At 59.8% G+C, this 18,384-nt stretch overlaps 2 protein-coding genes across 14 annotated transcripts in view; one reads left to right on the forward strand and one right to left on the reverse strand.

Annotated features, from left to right (window-relative positions):
- Positions 1-266: 266 nt before the first annotated feature.
- On the forward strand, positions 267-10,252 carry XRCC3 (X-ray repair cross complementing 3). Its single transcript, XM_032839610.1, has 7 exons — positions 267-515; positions 2,300-2,437; positions 2,799-3,011; positions 6,913-7,067; positions 9,190-9,402; positions 9,524-9,570; positions 9,673-10,252. The coding sequence occupies exons 1-7, from the start codon at positions 461-463 to the stop codon at positions 9,899-9,901; spliced, it is 1,050 nt and encodes a 349-aa protein (XP_032695501.1). The 5' UTR covers positions 267-460; the 3' UTR covers positions 9,902-10,252.
- Positions 7,957-18,384, reverse strand: part of KLC1 (kinesin light chain 1) — a 57,134-nt gene continuing 46,706 nt past the window's right edge. For 4 of the 13 annotated variants that reach the window (XR_004380512.1, XR_004380511.1, XM_032839603.1 and 1 more), the window contains 2 exons: positions 8,589-8,661; positions 7,957-8,390 (listed from right to left, as the gene is read on the reverse strand). Coding sequence is in view for 9 of the 13 variants with exons in the window: in XM_032839603.1 (XP_032695494.1) it covers positions 8,626-8,661 (36 nt within the window). In the remaining 4 variants the exon portion in view is untranslated. Of the gene's footprint in view, positions 8,391-8,588; positions 8,662-12,794; positions 13,295-14,357; positions 14,425-17,934; positions 18,066-18,384 lie in introns of those variants that run through there. The other 9 variants (XM_032839599.1, XM_032839598.1, XM_032839595.1 and 6 more) reach the window with 6 other exon arrangements.

Here is an 18,384-nt window from a genome sequence, read left to right on the forward strand (position 1 = left end):
AATTCACGGTTATTTTATTTTATTTTTTATTTTATTTTATTTACTTATTTGACAGATCACAAGTAGACAGAGCAGCAGGTGGAGAGAGAGGAGGAAGCAGGCTCCCCGCTGAGCAGAGAGCCTGACGCGGGGCTCGATCCCAGGACCCTGAGATCACAACCCGAGCCGAAGGCAAAGGCTTTAACCCACTGGGCCCCCCAGGCACCCCTGGAATTCATGGTTTCTAAGTTACCAAGTGGTTGCTCGAACAAACACTTTGCCTTACCTCGGTGGTTCTCCTGCGACAGTGAAGTCTCTCCTCCAGCCTTGGGGCTGACAGGGAACCCGTCTCACAGAGGACTGTGTACCCAGGCCACCCTCACTCTGCTGTGCTCGGCTTCTGGGCACTTTGCGGTGACAGCGAGCGGGTTGGAATTCGTGTCCCTGGGAAGTTACACACCTTTGTGGTCAAGCTCATGAGATGGATTTGGATCAACTGGACCTGAACCCCAGAATCATCGCTGCGGTCAAGAAAGGTATGTCACTGATGTGTGGATCAGGCAGCTGGATGAGACGTGTGCAGGGTCGCATGCACAGGGCACACGAAACAAGCCCACAGGAGCGCCTGTCCACGTCCCCTTCCCCAAGACAGCCGGTCCTCATAAGTGACAGACGCTGGAGCGCTGCGGGTGTTTAGTCGTGTGTGTGTGTGTGTGTGTGTGTGTGTGTGTGTGTTTCACTGAGGGCCTTTTTAAAGTTAATTTTATTTTCATCAAAGGAAATATATGTTTATTGTCTAAAAACTGAGAGGGAACTCCGCACACCACTTACGAGTCTATTACCGGTTTCTTCTGTGTTTGCGTCTGGGTTTCTAAACGTGTGGTTACGTCGCTGTGCTCGCTTTGTCAGTGCCAGGGTTACTCACAGGGTGTGTGTCACGTTGATGACGACTGGCGTGCTTGTGACCCTGCTTCTTCCACTCCCCCTCACAACTGGAACAGTTTGGGCCGTTACGGTTTTGATGGGGGCCGGAACAACGGCTGCTAACCTGGGAGACTAAGACGGTTTCCTTTCTTGTACCACCTTTGTTATTTTCCCCCAAAGTTGTTAGTTGCCTCCTTCTTTCCAGTGCTGTTTTTGTGTGTCTTACTGACTTTGCCCTCATTGTCCAGTATGTCCATCAGGCGCCCGGCCCTCGTCCTTGAATGCTCGAAGGGCTGGACAGCTCACCCGTTCTCTTTGTCTCCTGGCGCACCCACCCGGCTACCCTGCACCAGCCGGGATCCGGGGATCCTTCCACCCCTGCCGTCCCCTGGGGCGTTCGCCGGGGAAGCCTCAGCATCAGGACGCTTGTTGGTCGTATCACACAGAAGCCCAAGGACACGTGTGGGCTGCTGTAGCGCACGGGATGTCCTACACGGGCGTGGTCTCCCGGTCCTGTTTCTTCATCCTTGGCTCTTGGTTTTTTCAGAGCCTGTGGGGGGTTTGGCTTTGTTTTTCCTCTCACGCAGTCCGTCTGTCTGTCTGAACTGCAGTGTCGGCGCATGCTTACCTACGGTAATTCCTGATGGTGTGGGGTTAAAGTCTGCTTTATTATGCGGAGCTATTTTTCCTGTTTCTTTTTGTGGTAGTTCCCCATTTTTGGCTTCTTCTGGATCGATTGGGTATATTTTCAGCATTTTTTTTCTACTAGTTTGAGGTATTGTATTTATCCAAGCTCAAAACTGATTTATCCACTCCTCTGGCCAAATACCAGACCTTTTGGATACATTCCCTCCGTAACACTCCCCGCCCAGCTGTCTCCCGCTGGCATTGTAACCCTCACGGCTTCTTTGCTCTTTGTCCCACCGGCCATCCCGCCTTCCCCACCAGGCCGGTAGTCTGGTACCAGGGATGCGTGTTTGGAACCCGGAGCAGCTTTCCTTCCTGCACCCCTTCCCTCACGCATGGTCCTCACCCTGCCCTGGGATCGTCCTCTGGCCTCCCCTTACCTGTGGGCCTGCCTGGCCACAGAAACCCCCTTTCTTGAGAGATGTTTCCGGGATAGGGAACTGGGTGGCAGCCACTGCTCTGGGCCCTCGGGAGAGGCCCCTCATCTCTGGCGCCTGCTGCTCCTGCTGTGACATGGGACCCCCCCCGCCAGGCCCCCTCCGTCTTCCTTGTTGTCATCACACTTTACCCAGGGGCTCCCAGAGCCTCGGGGAGTGGATCGATGGGCCTTCCTGTCAGGTGCCGGATTTGGAGGACATTAGTCCTGAAACTTGCTGTGTTGCCTTGTATTAGTCTGAGCCCATCCTGTAATTTATTTGTGTAACTTCAGCCAAGTTGAAGTCGGCGAAGGAGGTTTTGCATTATTCCGGACCAGACTTGCAGAGACTGACCCGCCTGTCCAGCCTCGACGTGCAGCAGCTGCTGAGAACGGCCTCCTCACACCTGCGCGGCTGCGGCGTCTTCACAGGTGGGCGCGGAGTGTCTGCTCTGCCCTGGTGCCTGGGGAGGACTGACTGCAGGGCCGGGTCACACCGTCAGGGTGGGGACCTGTGAGGCGGACGGGGAGCCTTGGGGACCCTCGCTTCGGGCAGTCAGCTCTGGGGCTGAAAGAGATGGGAGCCGGCGCAGGGGTGCGGGAAGCAGGGTGAGTGGGCAGTCAGAGCCCAGAGCCTACAGGTGCCACAAGACACTGCCGCTAGAAGCTTCCCGGCCAGGACCACCTCCTCCCTGCCCGCCGGCACCCTGCCCCCACCCCTGATGTGACCGAGGTCACCTGTCCTCCCACCACGTGGTGCCTGACACCCCCTGCGGCCCCCCTCCGTTTCCAGCACTGCATCTGTACCGGCAGAACCAGAGCTGCCCCGCGCAGTCCCAGCGCCTGAGCCTGGGCTGCCCCGTGCTCGACGGGCTTCTCCGCGGCGGCCTGCCCTCCGACGGCCTCACCGAGCTAGCCGGCCCCAGCTCCGCCGGGAAGACCCAGCTGGCCCTGCAGCTCTGCCTGACCGTACAGTTCCCACGGCGGCACGGGGGCCTGGAGTCCGGTGAGTGGCTGCCCCCCGCCGCCGAGGTGGGGGATGGAATTTGGGGGGGCCCTGCCCAGTAGCTCTCGGAGGGGGGCCACACTGCACTCCACGGAACCTGTGCCCGACGTGCCTCCGGGGTCTTCCCAACTTCTGCCTTCCTCTTCACATCTGCTGTCAGTTCTGCCCCCCTCCACCCACCAGGAGATTGGGGGCCCCAGGGCCACGGGCGCGGCGCCGGCTCCGGCTGGGCACCATCCCCTTGCAGGCTGCGGGCCTGGCCCGAGGCTTCCTGGGCCTTTGCTCACCCGCTCGTAACACGCACTCACACACACATGCACACCACCAGGCTTCACACACGTGCTCGTACACACACGCTCGTACACACACACTCACGCCACCAGCCTGCCAGCCATCTGGGCACAGAGGCGGAGGCCCGGCAAGCGGTGTTTCGCTCCGTCACTTCCGGGGCAGGCGTGCGGGCTGCAGCCCCAGGGTAGCGGGGGCTGGACCGGGCCCCTCGCGCTGCTAGCCGCACGGGTGACATGTGCACAAGCGAAGCGGCAGGGGGACGTTTTCAGGCTGCCTGTGCTGGTCTTCCAAGCACTCAGAATCTACATCGTTTTTACCAAGCGTGAGGTAACCAGAGTGCACGTGACATGGCTGCGTCGCCGCCCACACTTCAGGGTCCCTCCCGGCCACACCACCGTGCTCACCCTGCTGCCTGGACAGGCTGGGCCACGTGGTGGGCTGGGGACGCGGCCGGGGCCAGACCTCTGGCGCCGGGAACACTCGCCGGTCCGTGTGGCTGCGGGCGCCCCCGTGGGGCACGGGCCGCTCGGTCTGCAATCTCTCCCACGTCCCGTTAGCACCGTGAGCTGTGAGGGGCAGGGTCCCCTGGCCACGGGCAGGGCTCTCCCGACCGTGTGGAGCGGCTGCTCCCACCAGAGCCGGGTGTTTGTATGTCACTCTTGTCCTTAGGTCTCTGGGTGAGGGCGCAGCCCAGGAGGGCCTAAGGGGCAGGCGTCTGGCACCGGTGCTGGGTAGATGCACTTGGCCTCGAAGTGGGTCATCCGTCTACGCCACAAAAGCGCTGCAGTGATTCCAGACTTGTGTCTGCTCAGAAACGAGCTGGGCGCCCTGATCCCTGTGCTCACCAGCGTGTCCGCCGGGCCCAGTGGGGGGCTGCGCCCCAGACAGGCTGAGGGTGGAGGGCAGGGCTGGCCACGCAGTCTGGACCGCGGAGCTCTCCCAGCCTGGTCTTCACTCCACGATGGTCTGCGCCATTCTGCCCCGGGGGGGTCCCTGCAGACCCATTTTCTCCTGGACGGGTCACGCGAGCAGTTACCGTTGGCGTCTGTGTCCAGGCTGGGTCCGTATCGGGTGCAGGCTGGGTTGGGGGTGTGGGAAGGGCACTGCAAGGGCAGGTCCCCAGAGCTGCACCCATTCTGGCGCCGGAGCCCCGAAGATGTCCCACAGCGGAGCCTGTGCCCCATCCCGAGACACGACAGGCCCAGCGTGGCCCCTCAGCGGCCTGCATGCTCGCTCCAAGCCCGGTCTGAGGCGGCCCTGCCGCTGGAGAAGCCTGCCTCGTCCACTGCTGGTCTGGGGGGGGGCGTCTCACTCCACCGCCACCATGCCACCCAGGGACTCTCGGTGACAGCCATGTCACAGCACGTGGGCTGCCCTGGGGTTCAGAGGGCACAGAGCCCCCCACATCTGCCAGACAGAAGCAAGTGTGCCAAGAACCAAGAGCGGACGTGAGGCTGTGGGGAGCCGAGGCGGCTCTGGGGACATCCGTCCGATGCCAGGCCGTGGGCCGCCCACACGGGTGTCTCAGAGGGTCACGTCCCCGGAGGCAGCCCCGAGGTTACCAACATTAAAGGTTGGGTCCAACATGCCCATTTTCCTGACAAAATAACTCCTTTAACCCAGTGAGATCTGAAAGCCCTAATCTTGTAAAGGTGGCAAAGGTCCACCAGACTTTGGAATCCTGCACTTCGTGGAGCCCCTCCCCCGCCGCCACCTTGTGCTGCGGCCACCCCAGAGATGCCGCTGTGGCCTGTCGCAGGTGAGGGCGGCACAGCGAGGCCCCGTGCCTTTCCCAGCCACACGCCCAGGCGGGTGAAAGGGCTTCGGGGCTGCACACAGACCCGGTTCTGCTTGGAACCTCCCGCCCAGTCCGCTCCCCGCGGACAGGCCAGCGCGCTCGCTCCCAGCTGCCACGGGACAGGCAGGGTCGGGGCTCGGGCGCGTCTCCAGGCAGCATCTCTGCTGAAGTACAGTCTGGATCGTGCCCAGAGAGGTTAAGGAGAGGCTGACGGTCAGGCGCTCACTCCGGACAGACCGGATGGTTCTTGTCCCGCCACGCATCTGTCCGCAGGCCTGAGATTCTGCCGAAACACGGTTACATCGGAGTTAAAGGTCAGGCACACACGGGGCGCGTATGTGCTGTGCGTCCTCCGGCTCATCTGGGCTCCCTGCCCGGGTCTGCAGGGACCGACGCAGGTGAGGGACACAAAGGTCCGCTGGGGATCCTGGGGGGTGCGGCCAGTGCTCCACCGGACACCGGCCATTTCGTGTTTTAAAAGTGGAGACGAGGTTCACGTGCCATAAAATTAAACGTACGACGCGGTGCTATTTAGCGTACGCAAAAAGCCGTGCTTCCGTCACAACTGCCTGATTCTAGATCATTTCACGGGCCTCCCCACTGCCCGCTGGCAGCCCCAGCTCGGCTTCCTGCTCCAGGGACTCGCGGGTTCAGGACATCTCGCGGACGTGGACTCCTGTGTCGTGGCCTCCCCGGGCTCCCCTCGCCCATTGCGATGTGTGTACGGTTCTGTCGGAATGTGTCATTCGCCACGTGCCGGGGCTTCTGTGGCCACCGCTGCTCTGAGCACGGGCGTCCGCGGCTCTTGGGAGCACGCGCAGGAGCGCGCCGTCCCGTGCGAGTGCTGTGTCTGAGCAGGTGAGGGGCTGCCGGACGCGTGCCAGCCCCCTCACGCGCTGTCCTCACCGGGGCTGGACGTGGGGATTTGAGCCCCGGTCGCGGGCAGGTGGTGGATCTGATTGGCATTTCCAGTGACCGGGACGTCTGGCCTCTGCCCGTGGGCCCGCCGGCCCTCCGCACGGCTCCGGTGGAGAAAGGTCTCCTCAGGTCCTTGCCCGGTTTCCGAATCGGGGCGCACTTTGTGGTGAGCGTGAGGCCTCCGCGCTGCGGCTGCTCGGGTCCTCCCGGGCGCGGGGTTTACAGCGTCGTCTTCTCCGGGTGCGTCGTCCCTGTGCTTCCTTGACAGTACCGTGTTGCTCAGGTCCGGTTTCTGCCTTTGCTCCCCTGCGCTGTTGTGCCACATCCGAGAAGCCGGGGTCGCGGAGGCTTCCCCGTGTCGTCTTCGGAGCCTGGGGTGCGTCGGCAGCCCCCGCGCAGGCCGAAAGAGGAGGGTCCGATCCCGTCCTCCGGTGGCAGTGACCCAGCTGTCCCAGCGCCACTTGTGGGAGAGACCGTTCTTCCTGTCACTGAACTGCCGGGGACCATGGTTGAAAATCCGTTCCCACCAACGCTCGGGTTGACTTCGGATGGCCCCCGGTTCCTTCTCGTTGTGGTCTTGGGGTCCGCTCCCCGTGTGGGGATCCAGGCCCGGGCCAGGCTGCTGCCTCCGGGTGTCTGGGCTGTCGGGAGCACGGGGCCTGCTGTTTGCCGACCGGCTTTTCCGGTCACACATAGGCATGCTTGTCACCGTATGGCCCAGGATGGCGGGAGGAGCCCTGAGTGGGGCCTCAGAGCGAGCGTCCCCTTGTGTGCAGGGGGGGCATTGCCGAAAGGCCCCGCTCACTTCCACTTGAGATAGGCCGGGGGCCCCAGGGGTGCATCCTGTCAGCAGGGGGCAGCGTGTCCGAGAGGAGGGGCCCTTTGCCTCCCCAGGGGCCGTGTACATCTGCACGGAAGACGTCTTCCCCGACCCGCGTCTGCAGCAGCTCATTGCTCAGCAGCGGCGCCTGCGGACTGACGTCCCAGGAGACGTGGTCGACAGGATGAAATTTGGCGACCATATCTTCATCGAGCACGTGGCCGACGTGGTGAGTGTCCCTCTGACCCCAAGTTCCGAGGGGAAGTCAGTCCGGTGCGAGAGCCGCACTCGAGAGCCGGGCCACCCCATGTAGCCGTCAGCAGAGGCCCCTGCCACGGGCCACACGTGTAAGTCCACGTGATCGCATACCCGAAATTCAGGTCAGACTGGGCATTCTGGAGGACTCGTCCCCCCACCCACAGGGAGCGGGGGAGGGCAGCCCATGAGCGAGGATGCCCAGCACGCCACCTGCAGACCCTGACCCTTGAAAAGGCTGCAGCTGCAGGGGACCCCCTCCCACCGCCTCCTGCTCTCCGGCCACCCTGCGACACCCATGGCCAGCCGTCCCAGCCAAAGCAGTCTGTGTTGGGTTTTACTTCTGCCTCTGACCGAGCGGAAAGCCCCCTGTCAGGACACGGGAGCCCCGCAATCTGGCCAGGACCTAGCAGGCCCCCAGCTCCAACAAGCCCCTTGGATGGCTGACTGCCACCTGGCCACAGCACGGGTGCGGGGGGCAGATCTGGAAGCACCATGAAGAGATACACCCCTGCCTGTGGACAGATAAGAGTGCGGGAGCCCTCTGGGAGAGGGCCGAGGGCCAAGAGCTCAGGGCAGGTCCAGCAGGCAGGGAGAGCAGCTCCGGGGCCCAGCCAACTTCCACGTGGCGCACTAGTTGGTGGAGGGATGGCCAGGAATGGAAAGGATCGCGAGGAAAGGTGGGAAGACTAAACCAGCACACCCAGAAAGAGTACGGCAGGCCTCTGCATGCAGGCCTCCCCCGGCAGCCCGGCTTCTGAGCGCACCGCTGCCCCGGACATCCACTCGACTAGAGGGAGCCCCCAGATCCCAGTGGGCTTTCCCCCCATTTAAGGATTGTTACAAAAATTGCAAAGAAAGGATAAGGCATATAAACTTTTAATTTTTAAAAAATTTACAATAAAGGATATCACACATAGCTTGGGGAAGTAACCCAGGACACTGTGGCCCACGGGGCCCACAGCTGCAGCCTCCTCCACGGGGGGTCAGGACACGGCTGGCCTGCGGGTCTCCCCAGAACCACGGCCCAGGAGGGAGGCCGTGCCCACCCTGTCCTCCTGTAGGGGCCGAGCGTGGCCATGGCTTTGCAAGCAGCGCGCACACCCCGCCGAGCAGTGCGGTTATTAGTAGGACTGTGTGCGCCGGGGCACGGGGACACAGAAGACGAGGTTAGTGCTGCAGGCTCCCAGCTCCAAGGCCCTCCAGCCTCGATGGCTGTCCTCTGGCCGTCACAGGGCTGGCTCTGGCCGCACACGAGCAGCATGGTCCTGGGTCTCCCAGGCCGGATGTGGCTTCACTGCAAGAGGAGACCGCAGTCAGGGCCAGGGCCACCGGGACCCATGGTGGCCTGAGCGCGGTTCCAGAAACAGCTCAAGAGCAGGAAGCTCCCACCGTTTTGCCGTGTCACCCAGCAGGGGCTGGTGGTGCTGGTAGGCCCTCCCTTCTGTGGGGGACAGGCTGGGACACCCGTGGGGACAGGAAGGGAGGAACTCACATTACCGCTGGCGTCCTCGAGACCACTGCTGCTGCTGTCATTTTCCACAAAAAGAGGCTCTATTGGGGACACCCTAGAGACAGAAGCATAGAACGGGGTTTCACTCGGGGGTAGACTGCCAGTGTGTGGTCACCTGGCACCAGGCCCCAAGTCCAAGCCAGCAGGGCAGGTGGCCCCAAACGGACAGGCCTGAGGCCCCGGAGGATGGGCAGGGCTGGCGGGGGGGGGGGGGGTCTTCTGCACCTGCCCCCCTGCTTGGGCACAGCCCAGGGGTCTTCCCAGTAGAGGCAGCCCCACCCCACTGTCTCCCTCATCCCTCCACTGGACAGGGAGCAGGGCTGCCCCCACACCTGCCTGACAGCAGTTATGACCCCAGGACCGTGGTGGTCACGAGTCCGCCTTCCGGTGGGGCTGCATCCAGGGTCAGTGCCTGGCATGGGGCCACGGGAGAAGGGCAAGTCATGGTGATGGCCCCAGGGGCTGTCGAACCCACAGGGAACTTGAGAAGTGGAAGGGGACGGAATGAGGGGTCCCTTGGCGCAGGGCAGAAGGGGAGACACAGGCGGCAAAGGCGGTGACACCATGTACCGTCGGCTTGCAGGACGCCCTGCTGGAGTGCGTGAGGAAGAAGGTGCCTGTGCTGCTGTCTCGGGGGATGGCCCGTTTGGTGGTCATCGACTCCGTGGCAGCCCCATTCCGCTGTGCGTTTGACGGCGCGGCCTCGGTCCCCAGGGCCCGGCGTCTGCAGGCGCTGGGCGGTGCCCTGCGCTGGCTGAGCTGCACCTTCCGGAGCCCGGTGCTCTGCGTCAACCAGGTGGGTGCCCTGGCCAGCACCCCGGACCGCAGATGGCCTCAGCCGATGGTTTAGGGGCGATGCGGGGTGGGGGGAAGCAGTGGGCTCTTTGCAGCAGTTGACCCCGGTCTGCACGTTGCAGGTGACAGAAGCCACAGAGGAGCAGGGCGCAGCACCCGGGCCACAGAGGTGAGTGGAGAGGCGCAGGAGGGCAGTGCAGAGGTGGGAGTGGGGGAGGACTGGGACCCCCACAGTTCTGTAAGTAACGACTGGGCCTGTCTTCCATCTCAGCCCCTGGGACGAGCGCGTCTTCCCGGCTCTCGGAATAACCTGGTCCCACCAGCTCCTGATGAGGCTGATGGCGAGCCGACATCGCCTGGAGGACGGGGGGCGCGCCGCGCCTGGCCGCCCAGACCGCACCCTGAGGGTGATCTTCGCCCCCCACCTGCCCCCCTCATCCTGCTCCTACACAGTCAACGCAGAGGGAGTGCGAGGGACTCCGGGGACCGAGTCCTGCTGACACGGCGCCCATGGAGTACATGGCCAGATCAGTGGCGGATGCTGGCCAAGCCCTCCCCGCTCTGCAGGCACAAGGGCCTGACGGGGACTCGGCATGCCCGTCGCCCGGTCTGGGTGGGCGACGTCCACCACGGCAGGGAGGCCGTGCACGCGGAGGAGCCACCGGCGAGGCCTCCCCACGGTGGGCCCTGGACCCCTTTGCTGTGCACAGCTCGCTCTCTGCCAGGCTCTGGCCTAGGTAGTAAGTCCTCCCCACAGCTGCGGGTCCTCTCCACCGCCCCTGGGGTGGTCTCGGGGCCACTGAGGCACAGAACAGTCAAGTGACTTGGCCATCATCCCGCCTGGGCTAGTGCCGGGAAGACCGGCACGCGCCTGCCCCGGTACTGGAGGTGGAGGCAGAGGTCCCTGGAAGTGGGCAGACTCTTTCTGTTTGGACATTTCCTAGAGCAGAAACATTCACTTGTAATTTCTATCCCATTTTTGAAATAGTCTGTGGCCCTCAAAAGGTCAGGAACGGCTGGTGTAAGTAGGAAAAAGGCCTTCTAGGGTTGCAGTTTTATAAAAGAGCCTTTGCACAAGTGCGGGAACTTCACAGCAGGAAATACACCATTTTATTTTTGTAATTAAATATAAACAACCCCAAATTATTTTCTAAGCAAATCACACGAACAGTGAGAAAACTACGATCGAAGACTGTAGGTACACGTGCCAGACAGGCCTCCCCCTGGGGGGCGCACACCACACACACTCGTCAGTACTGGGGCCCCTGCCCACCCATCCCAGAGGGACGCCCCCGCAGCAGCGCGTCTCTCCGCGACACAGACGGCCCAGACCCCCAAAGAGTTCCGCGGCCGGGGCCCTGTACCGTCCCCTCCATCCCATGCTCTCCTCAAGGCTCATCGCACAGGCCTCGCAGACCTGGGGTCCCTCCCGGGGGTTCTCCCCCAGGACGATGAGGACAAATGTGGAACAGTGCACGTCTTTCTGCCTGCCCCAGGCACCGCAGGATGCCGGTAGGCCCCGACGAGACTCCCTCCACTGATGGGAAGCTCCCCCTCGGTCGCTGCTTGACCGCACTCGAGTTTTCGGGAGTTTGAGGACTACACGGCACGGTGGCCAGGAGGAAGGGCAGATAGAAACGTCTCAGAAATCAGCCTCATCTATGCCACGTGCCTCCAGAAACATCCTATGAAGTTACAGTGACGGACGACACGTTCTGGGAACCGTAAAGGATGTTTTGGAGCAGTAGTAGTATGTCACCATAAACGCTGAATCTTACGTGATACTTCTAGCAGCTTTCTGAACAAACAAATGACAGGAATTTTTTTAATTCCAGGAAGTAACAGACTCCCTACGATACTGTAAACACAAGACGAGCGCCACAGGCTGCTGTGGGGGAAGTCGGGAGGGTCAGGAGACCCAGGCCTCCCACCGCCTCCCCCACTCTAACAGGCCGTGGAGGGGGCTCTGCAGACGGTGGCCAGCTCCTGTCTGTCCTCGGGCCGGGGGCTCGAACTGGACAGGAAGCATGTACAGTGGGTGCTGGCTGCCACTCTAAGGGTCCCCTCACTGGGAAAGGAAAACATTGTGGAGGAGGGACAGCCACCCCCACTGCTGCCCTCTTCGAGAATGTTCGAATCCACGAAGTAGGGATACGCGGGCTCATTCTGTTTTGATACAAGTTCAGAAATCAGACATCACAGATTTCCAGGCAGCAACCCCGGAGACATGGAAGTTTCGATGACCTGGGTTTCGGGAGGCCGTCTGGCTCCTCTCACCCCGGCTATGTTTCCTCACAGCCCCACAAGGCAATGTCGGCCCTGGGAGAACCATGCGCCGAGGGCTCCCAGGCTGGGAGGGTTCAACAAAGGCCCCCCTGCTGCGAGCAGGACGTTAAATCCTGTTCTCGGCCCCATGTTCTCCAGACACTGGTGTCACTAAGGGAAACAAGTTAGGCTTCGAAAGCACCAGATCAGCTTCATGGCCTGAGAGGAGCCCTTCGGACAGAGGGGACAGGGCAGCTCCCAGGGCCCTCCCCACTGGTCACATCACACCCCGGCAGCCCCCGTGCCTCAAAGGGAAGCGAGGACACGGCTCTGCTGTTCTCTTGGCTTGAGCATCTCACAACCCATCCCACGTGCAAACCAACCCTGGAGAGCACTCCCGGCCCACCAGAAGCTGCAACAACCGGACAGTCGGGCGCTGCGCAAAGGGGGGCGGCCGTGGAAGCCCCCCAGCCAGACCCACGGGCACCTTCCGGCAGAACACAGAGCACCGATCTCTGGGCAGGAACAGGCACACAGCCACGTGCTCCTGCGGTCTTAAACGATGGGACGCTCCGTAAGTTCCCAGCCCGCAGCCCCCAAAGGACACGTGTAGTACCGGGGGACCCCCAGGAAGACCCCTCACACGTACCCGGGCAAAGTGCAATTCAGGAGGAAGAGGTGGCTGGGGACAGGCAAAAGCACGTGTCCTGGCAGTGACACCATAGAACATTAAAGTCACAACCTGCAGCATGTCACCGGGAAGCACCACGTCTCCCAGACCCCCTCCCCTACAGGTTGCATCTCCCTGTTCCCGCCTGCTGGCCTGGACGTCCCCCTGCTCACTGCCACTGCCATCTGCAGTCACAAACCCCGTCATCTGCTCAGAATGTTCTAAACCTACGAGGGAGCCTCACGCAGTCCGTCCCGGGGAGGGCTGCAGGGTGGACCGGGACACGCTCCCATCAAAACCTACCCCGTGCTACTTAACTCTACCAAGAAAACCTTTTGAAAAATAAACCCACATCCCTGTGTGCTTGGCGCTCAGAGCGGCCGCACGGAAGGAGCGGGGCTCAGCCGGGACCAAACCCACCGGCGCGTCACCATCTCTCTTGCTCCCAAATACCCAGTCTGAATCCCGGGGGCGCTGCCAGAGGCCATCAGATGCATAGTGTAGAAGGGTGCAGTGCGACGTTCCAGAGCCTGAATTTACAGCCTTAATACAGTGTGAACATTTACAACCGATCCTGGTGTAGTGGCAGAGAGTACAAGTGTCCCGGGAGCAGCGGCTGGTTCCCAACGAGCTGCAGCCACTTGCGCGGGCCTCCGCGGGCCTCTGCGCCCGGCCGGTCTCACGCTCACACTTCGGCCCCTCTTGGTCGCTAGTAGCACCGACAGCTTAACAGAATTCGGGGCAAACCTCCAAGAGGCGGCGGACAGCACTAGCTAGAAAAGGAAGCAACCCCGGAGCGGGGGGCCCTGCTGAGTGGGTAGGGGCGTGGCAAAGCCCGCGGGCCTCAGTGCTTCGTTAGTCTCGGGGGTTCTAGCTAGCTCTGCCTCGGCCCTCAGTGGGCCAGGTCAGTGTGGCTGGCGCTCAGAGCTCGCGAGTCCGCCAGACAAGTATTTCGTTCCTGCGTGAAAAAACAAATGAAAAAATTACACTTCACCCGTACTCCAGAGGGCGAGGATGCCGGCGAAAGGGGTCTGAGCGCTAACCATCACAGCAGGACACCTGCTAAGTCAGCACTCGGGCACTGTGACGCTCCCGGGCACAGGCCAGCACTGAGACGTGAGCACGGGACCACGGGGACAACCACACCTTCCGCTCTCGTGAGCAGGCGTGCTCCGGGCGCACGGCCCAGCGCTACCAGCACCTCACGTCTGCCCGGGGCCTGGCAGAAAGCACCCTGGGAACAGCCAGCTCCTAAGGTGCTGGGGGCTGAGGAGGGAGGCCTGCGACCGCCAGCAAGTGTCCAGGAGGGGAGCAGCCGGACTGGGGCTGCTAAGAGGCGCAACGGCCAGGAATTCTGGTCACTGGCGGACGAGCAGGAACCGCTCCGTCACAGGGCTCTCCCGGCCCGAAGTTCGGCTGCCGGTTCGACTGTCTGGTTCGCTCGGCGCCCTTGGCCACACCCGGACAGTCACACCAGATGTTGAAAGAAATGGAACATCAGAATAGAGGAAGGGACCAACAGTTTCAAATGGGAAGGGGACGGTTCATGCAAGCCTTGGGACACCAAAAAAAGTGCTCAAGACTGGGTGTGAAAGTGACAATGGGTCAGTTACAACATTAGTAAAGGTCTAATAGTTTTAAAACACTGAACAACAGCTTAACTGGACAATGAATTAGTTACAAACTTACCAGAGGCTAAAAATCATACAAATTAATAGTACACATTAAGTGGCCAAGTTCTGATACTACTTTATCAGAATATTTAAATTTTAATTGGCTTAATCCAACCATTTAAAGATCGTGAATATGTGAGAACGCTCATGACACACACGTTCCCACAATTCACGTAATCAAATTAACGCAGAATCCGGAAATATCATTATGCCACCTCTCGAAGACCCAGAGACACTTAAGTGTCCCCAAGGCCGTCGGAGGTGGCAGTGGTGCCGGGAAGGGCCTGCGGCTGCCCAGCGAGCCTCGGCCAGGTAGTCAAGGGAACTGAGTGGGGCAGGGCTCCTTACTTGGAAATGGTCTTCAGCAGCCTTGCCACCCACGTTAAGGACATTCAGGGAACTGGCCCGCTTCATGCTGTGAACAGGGCAGTGGACATGCAAAAGGACAAACCAGCGTGTCAGTCAACTGAGAGCAGCAAAGACACCCCTCCAAGGCCTCTGTCACCATGCGGAGTCCCTGGAGCCATCCCTCATGGAGCATGGGCCTTTATCTCACTGGGACTGGGGTGTCTGCCCAGTTCTTAACAGGGACGCCCCAGGGGTATCTGTATGGAAACTCCAGTAGAGAAAAAGCAGTTTCCCTGTGTCTGTCTCAGCGACGTACTGTCTGAAACACTGTGTGTAAACCCCACACGTGGTTGCACGCCCCCCGTGTGACACCTGGCTCGCGGAGCAGCTCTGCCCATCCAGCCCTCTGGCTAGGCCTGAGTCCGCAGGGCACGTCAGGTCAGTTTTAAGAAGGGAGCCTGGCGCTTCCCCCAAACTCACTGCTCGCCCTGTGATCATGTAAAAGACCTCTTGAAGCTCAGTGTTAAGATCGGATACATCTCTATATGCTCGTGCACTTTCTATGTTTTTATATTAAAAGGAAAAATTTTTTATTAGCCAAATAAACTCAGAAGCTAGGATTTCTCTGCTTTCAAACCAAAATTTGAAACAAATTTCATGGCTTTACCTTCAAGGAAATCTAGTAATTTGAATGTGTATTTACTTTTTTCTCCCACCTGACACCTTTAGAATACCTGATGGACCATCCTGCAAATCACCTACACCTTGAACGTGATGGGGGCCAGCCACGTTACCATTCTCGCCCACCGCCAGCAGGCATGCCCTCCAACAGAAAACCACCTTAGCTTTGAAAGATAAAATAACGAGATTCAGGGTTCTTCCCAAACGTCTGCAAGAGGAATACGACGGTGAAGCGGCTTCGACAGGAGCAGTGCGTGCGAGCGTTTGCTCTGAGAGCTGACGCGCGGTGGTGAGGCTCGAGCGCGCGTGAAGGGTCACCACGACCAGACACGTCAGTGCGCCGGGAATGGGCACGAGGGCCCAGGTCCCCACCCGAGTGGCCGCCAGCACCATGGGCACCGCGCCCGGCAAACGGCGGGTACTTACCACATTCTCACTGAATGAGCTCCACCAAAAGCAAAAAGACCTTAATTCACTTAACCTCAAGTAAAATTCACTCCCCAAATCCCCGAGCCAGGACAAACACAAGCACAACAACCCCACGAATTCTACGTCAGTGCAGCTAGATTCTGCACAAGCTTCCTCTACACAGCACTACTCAAGAACAAAGGAAAATTCAAACCAAATCACACTGGCGCACTTGCACACTTAATTCTTTTTAAGTGGCCAATGGACTTTTTCTAAGAGAGTTACAGAACCCTCCTCCTCACACTCTTTTCCTTACAAGACACAAGTAAAGACAATTTGACCTTGCCAGCAAGTCTCCCCCTGGCGCAGCAAGCTACATCCACACCCCTCCCTTCCACCATGGTGGACAGGACAGGAAGAACACCGACTTGGGGGTTCTCAAAATGTGGTCTTGGACCAGCAGTGCTGGCATGAGCTGGGAACTTGCTAGAAAGGTCAGTGGTGTGAGGGGTGGGGGGTGCAGGCCCACTGCACCATAAACTGAAGGCTGGGGCCCCAGCGGTCTGTTCAGACCCCGCCGGAGACGCTGATGCTCAGGTCTGAGAGCCACTGGTCCAGTGAATACACAGTCACTCTTACCAGGACAGATGACTCCGTTTTATGCATTTTATGGGACAAAATTCCTAGAGCCATTGACGTTTTCATCAAGTTCAGTGAGGGCCCACCTCCAATACTACACGTGACGACGTGCTGCACGCGCATGGCCAGCCCCATGCTGGGGAGCACTCGCACGGCCACGTCACAGCCGAGACGGAAGGTGGCACAGGAGGGAGACAACTGAGCTCCGTCACGTGGGAAGGAAGGGCCATGTCACGGACTTAGTGCCAGAACTGGACTCTGCATTTGAAAAGCCCCAGAACACCCAGATCCGCCAAGGGCCACAGCGTATCTGGCCTGGAGGAGCCAATCGATGGCGCACGGAGAGCACCGCGGGGACAGGTCACTCCCGCACATCAGATCCAGTCCAGGACCATACGCTACGCAACCGTTCAACGGTTTGTTCGGATCCTTGTAACGTGGCCAGGAAACAAAGACAAAACAAAACAAAAATGGGGCAGAGAGTGACCTGTCGTTTAGTTCTGTCAGTATTTTAAAACAAGCACTTTATCCCAAAGGCAATTTCCTTTCCCGGACGCACGTTCATCCATCGGGCGGCAGGCTCTGGTGCCGAGAGCAGGACAGAAGGACAAGGACAGGACGGCAGTCTGCTGCTCAGCCCCACATCCTTCCAGAAGCCCCGGCTGGCTTTCAACACTGCACCTCCCAGGTAGTTTCACAACAAACATGTGGCGCTCGCAGACTCCCTCTTCAGAAACAGGCTTGGAAACGTCCTTGAGAAGAGGGTGACAGCCACCTAGTCAAGTCAAATTCCTTGTCCTGCCACACACGCCATCCAAAAAATGTGTGTGTCCACCAGCAGAGACACCTGGGGGCACAGGGCGGACAGCAGACCTGGGCCTCTGCTCCCCAGCTGGGGGGCTGAGCCTGCGCGGCAACACTGGGGGGCCCAGGGGTGCAGGAGGTAGGCCCTCAGTGACGGAGACCAGAACGAGACGGGACGCCCCTCAAAATGACACAGCAGGCCGCTGGAAGAGCCTGTCACCTCCGGTCTCTGACACGCTGTGCAAAGGGGCCCCGCTTCCCAGTCCGGCAGCGGGAGACTCCCTGCCCACGGACGGGGAAGCGGAGTCACTCGGACAACGGCGTTTTACTCAGACTCCATCTTTAAAAAGGAGTTTCACAAAACAGCTGACAAAAGAGGGCCTCCGTGAGAAACGCGTCCCAGACAAGATGCTGTTCACGCCAGAAATAACCCAGAAACCGGGGCAGACCGCTAACGCTCCGCTGCGTCTCGCAAAGAACAGAGTGCCTCCGAACCGAAGTCCTTTGACAACTTCAATGTTACTGTTCAAAAGACTCCAAGACTCATGAGTCTCCGTCCTTTAAACACAGGGAAAATCTGGGCTGCTCTGCTCAATTCCCAAAGGAACTCCTTCCACTCCAGTCCTCCAACTGCGCTCCTACTTAAAACCATTACTCTCCCTGCATTACCGCCTGTGAGTCTCCTAGTCACAGCTACTGCTCCGATTTTGAAAAGATTTTAAAAGCTAGTTTTGAAGGATTTACACTAACAGTAATTTAAAAAGAAGGAGCAGCTACCGAGAGTAAACAAGTGAACGTGGTCAGTGTTTTCATACAAAGCTCCCACGGGTCGGTGCTACGGCTCTTCTGGACGCGCAGCAACAAACCGCAGAACCGCACAGGCCGGGAAGCCCCGCCCTTCCAGCCTCTGCGCGGAAGCTGCGCGGTGCTTCTCTGCCAGCCCCAGCGGACACGGGAGCCGCTCCAGCCCCGGGGCGGGGACGCGAGCAGCAGCGGGGACACCGCGCGGCGGGGCGGTCAGCAGGGGCTGCAGGGAGATAATTACCCGGGGTTCTTTGGGTCACTCTCTCGAGAGCTTCCTCCCTTCAGCTTCCTAACCAGCTTCTCACTGCTGCGTCTAATTGAAGCCCGGAGTTTGCTAAAGGAGCCACTGCGCTTTAAAGATCCCGTGCCGTCCTGAAAGAGACGTGAACACATGTGAGACTGCAGACGGCCCGTCCTGGCCTCCTGAGAGGCAACGCTGAAGGCAAACAAGAACTCACACCACAGCTGGCCTACGTGTCTGTGACCTGCTGGCAATACGGTTGCTATAGAAATTACGTTTGCCTCGTCTGTAAGTACACTTTAATAGACATCTACCCACTTTAAATTTCAGTCAAGACAATCCAATGATCACGAAAACCTCTGACCATGAAGAAGTTCAAACAAAAAATAATATCCCCAAAAATCATATCGCTGTTTGGGTGGAACAAAAGGTCACACATGGATAAGTCTC

Source organism: Lontra canadensis, unplaced genomic scaffold (assembly GCF_010015895.1).
Source record: "Lontra canadensis isolate GAN:19392208 unplaced genomic scaffold, GSC_riverotter_1.0 scaffold108, whole genome shotgun sequence".
In the NCBI taxonomy this organism is placed as follows: domain Eukaryota; kingdom Metazoa; phylum Chordata; class Mammalia; order Carnivora; family Mustelidae; genus Lontra; species Lontra canadensis.

Coding starts and splice junctions, on each gene's coding strand:
- XRCC3 (XM_032839610.1), top strand. CDS start 461: ATGGATTTGGATCAACTGGACCTGAACCCCAGAATCATCGCTGCGGTC. Junction 516..2,299: donor CATCGCTGCGGTCAAGAAAG/GTATGTCACTGA, acceptor GTGTAACTTCAG/CCAAGTTGAAGTCGGCGAAG. Junction 9,571..9,672: donor GCAGCACCCGGGCCACAGAG/GTGAGTGGAGAG, acceptor CTTCCATCTCAG/CCCCTGGGACGAGCGCGTCT.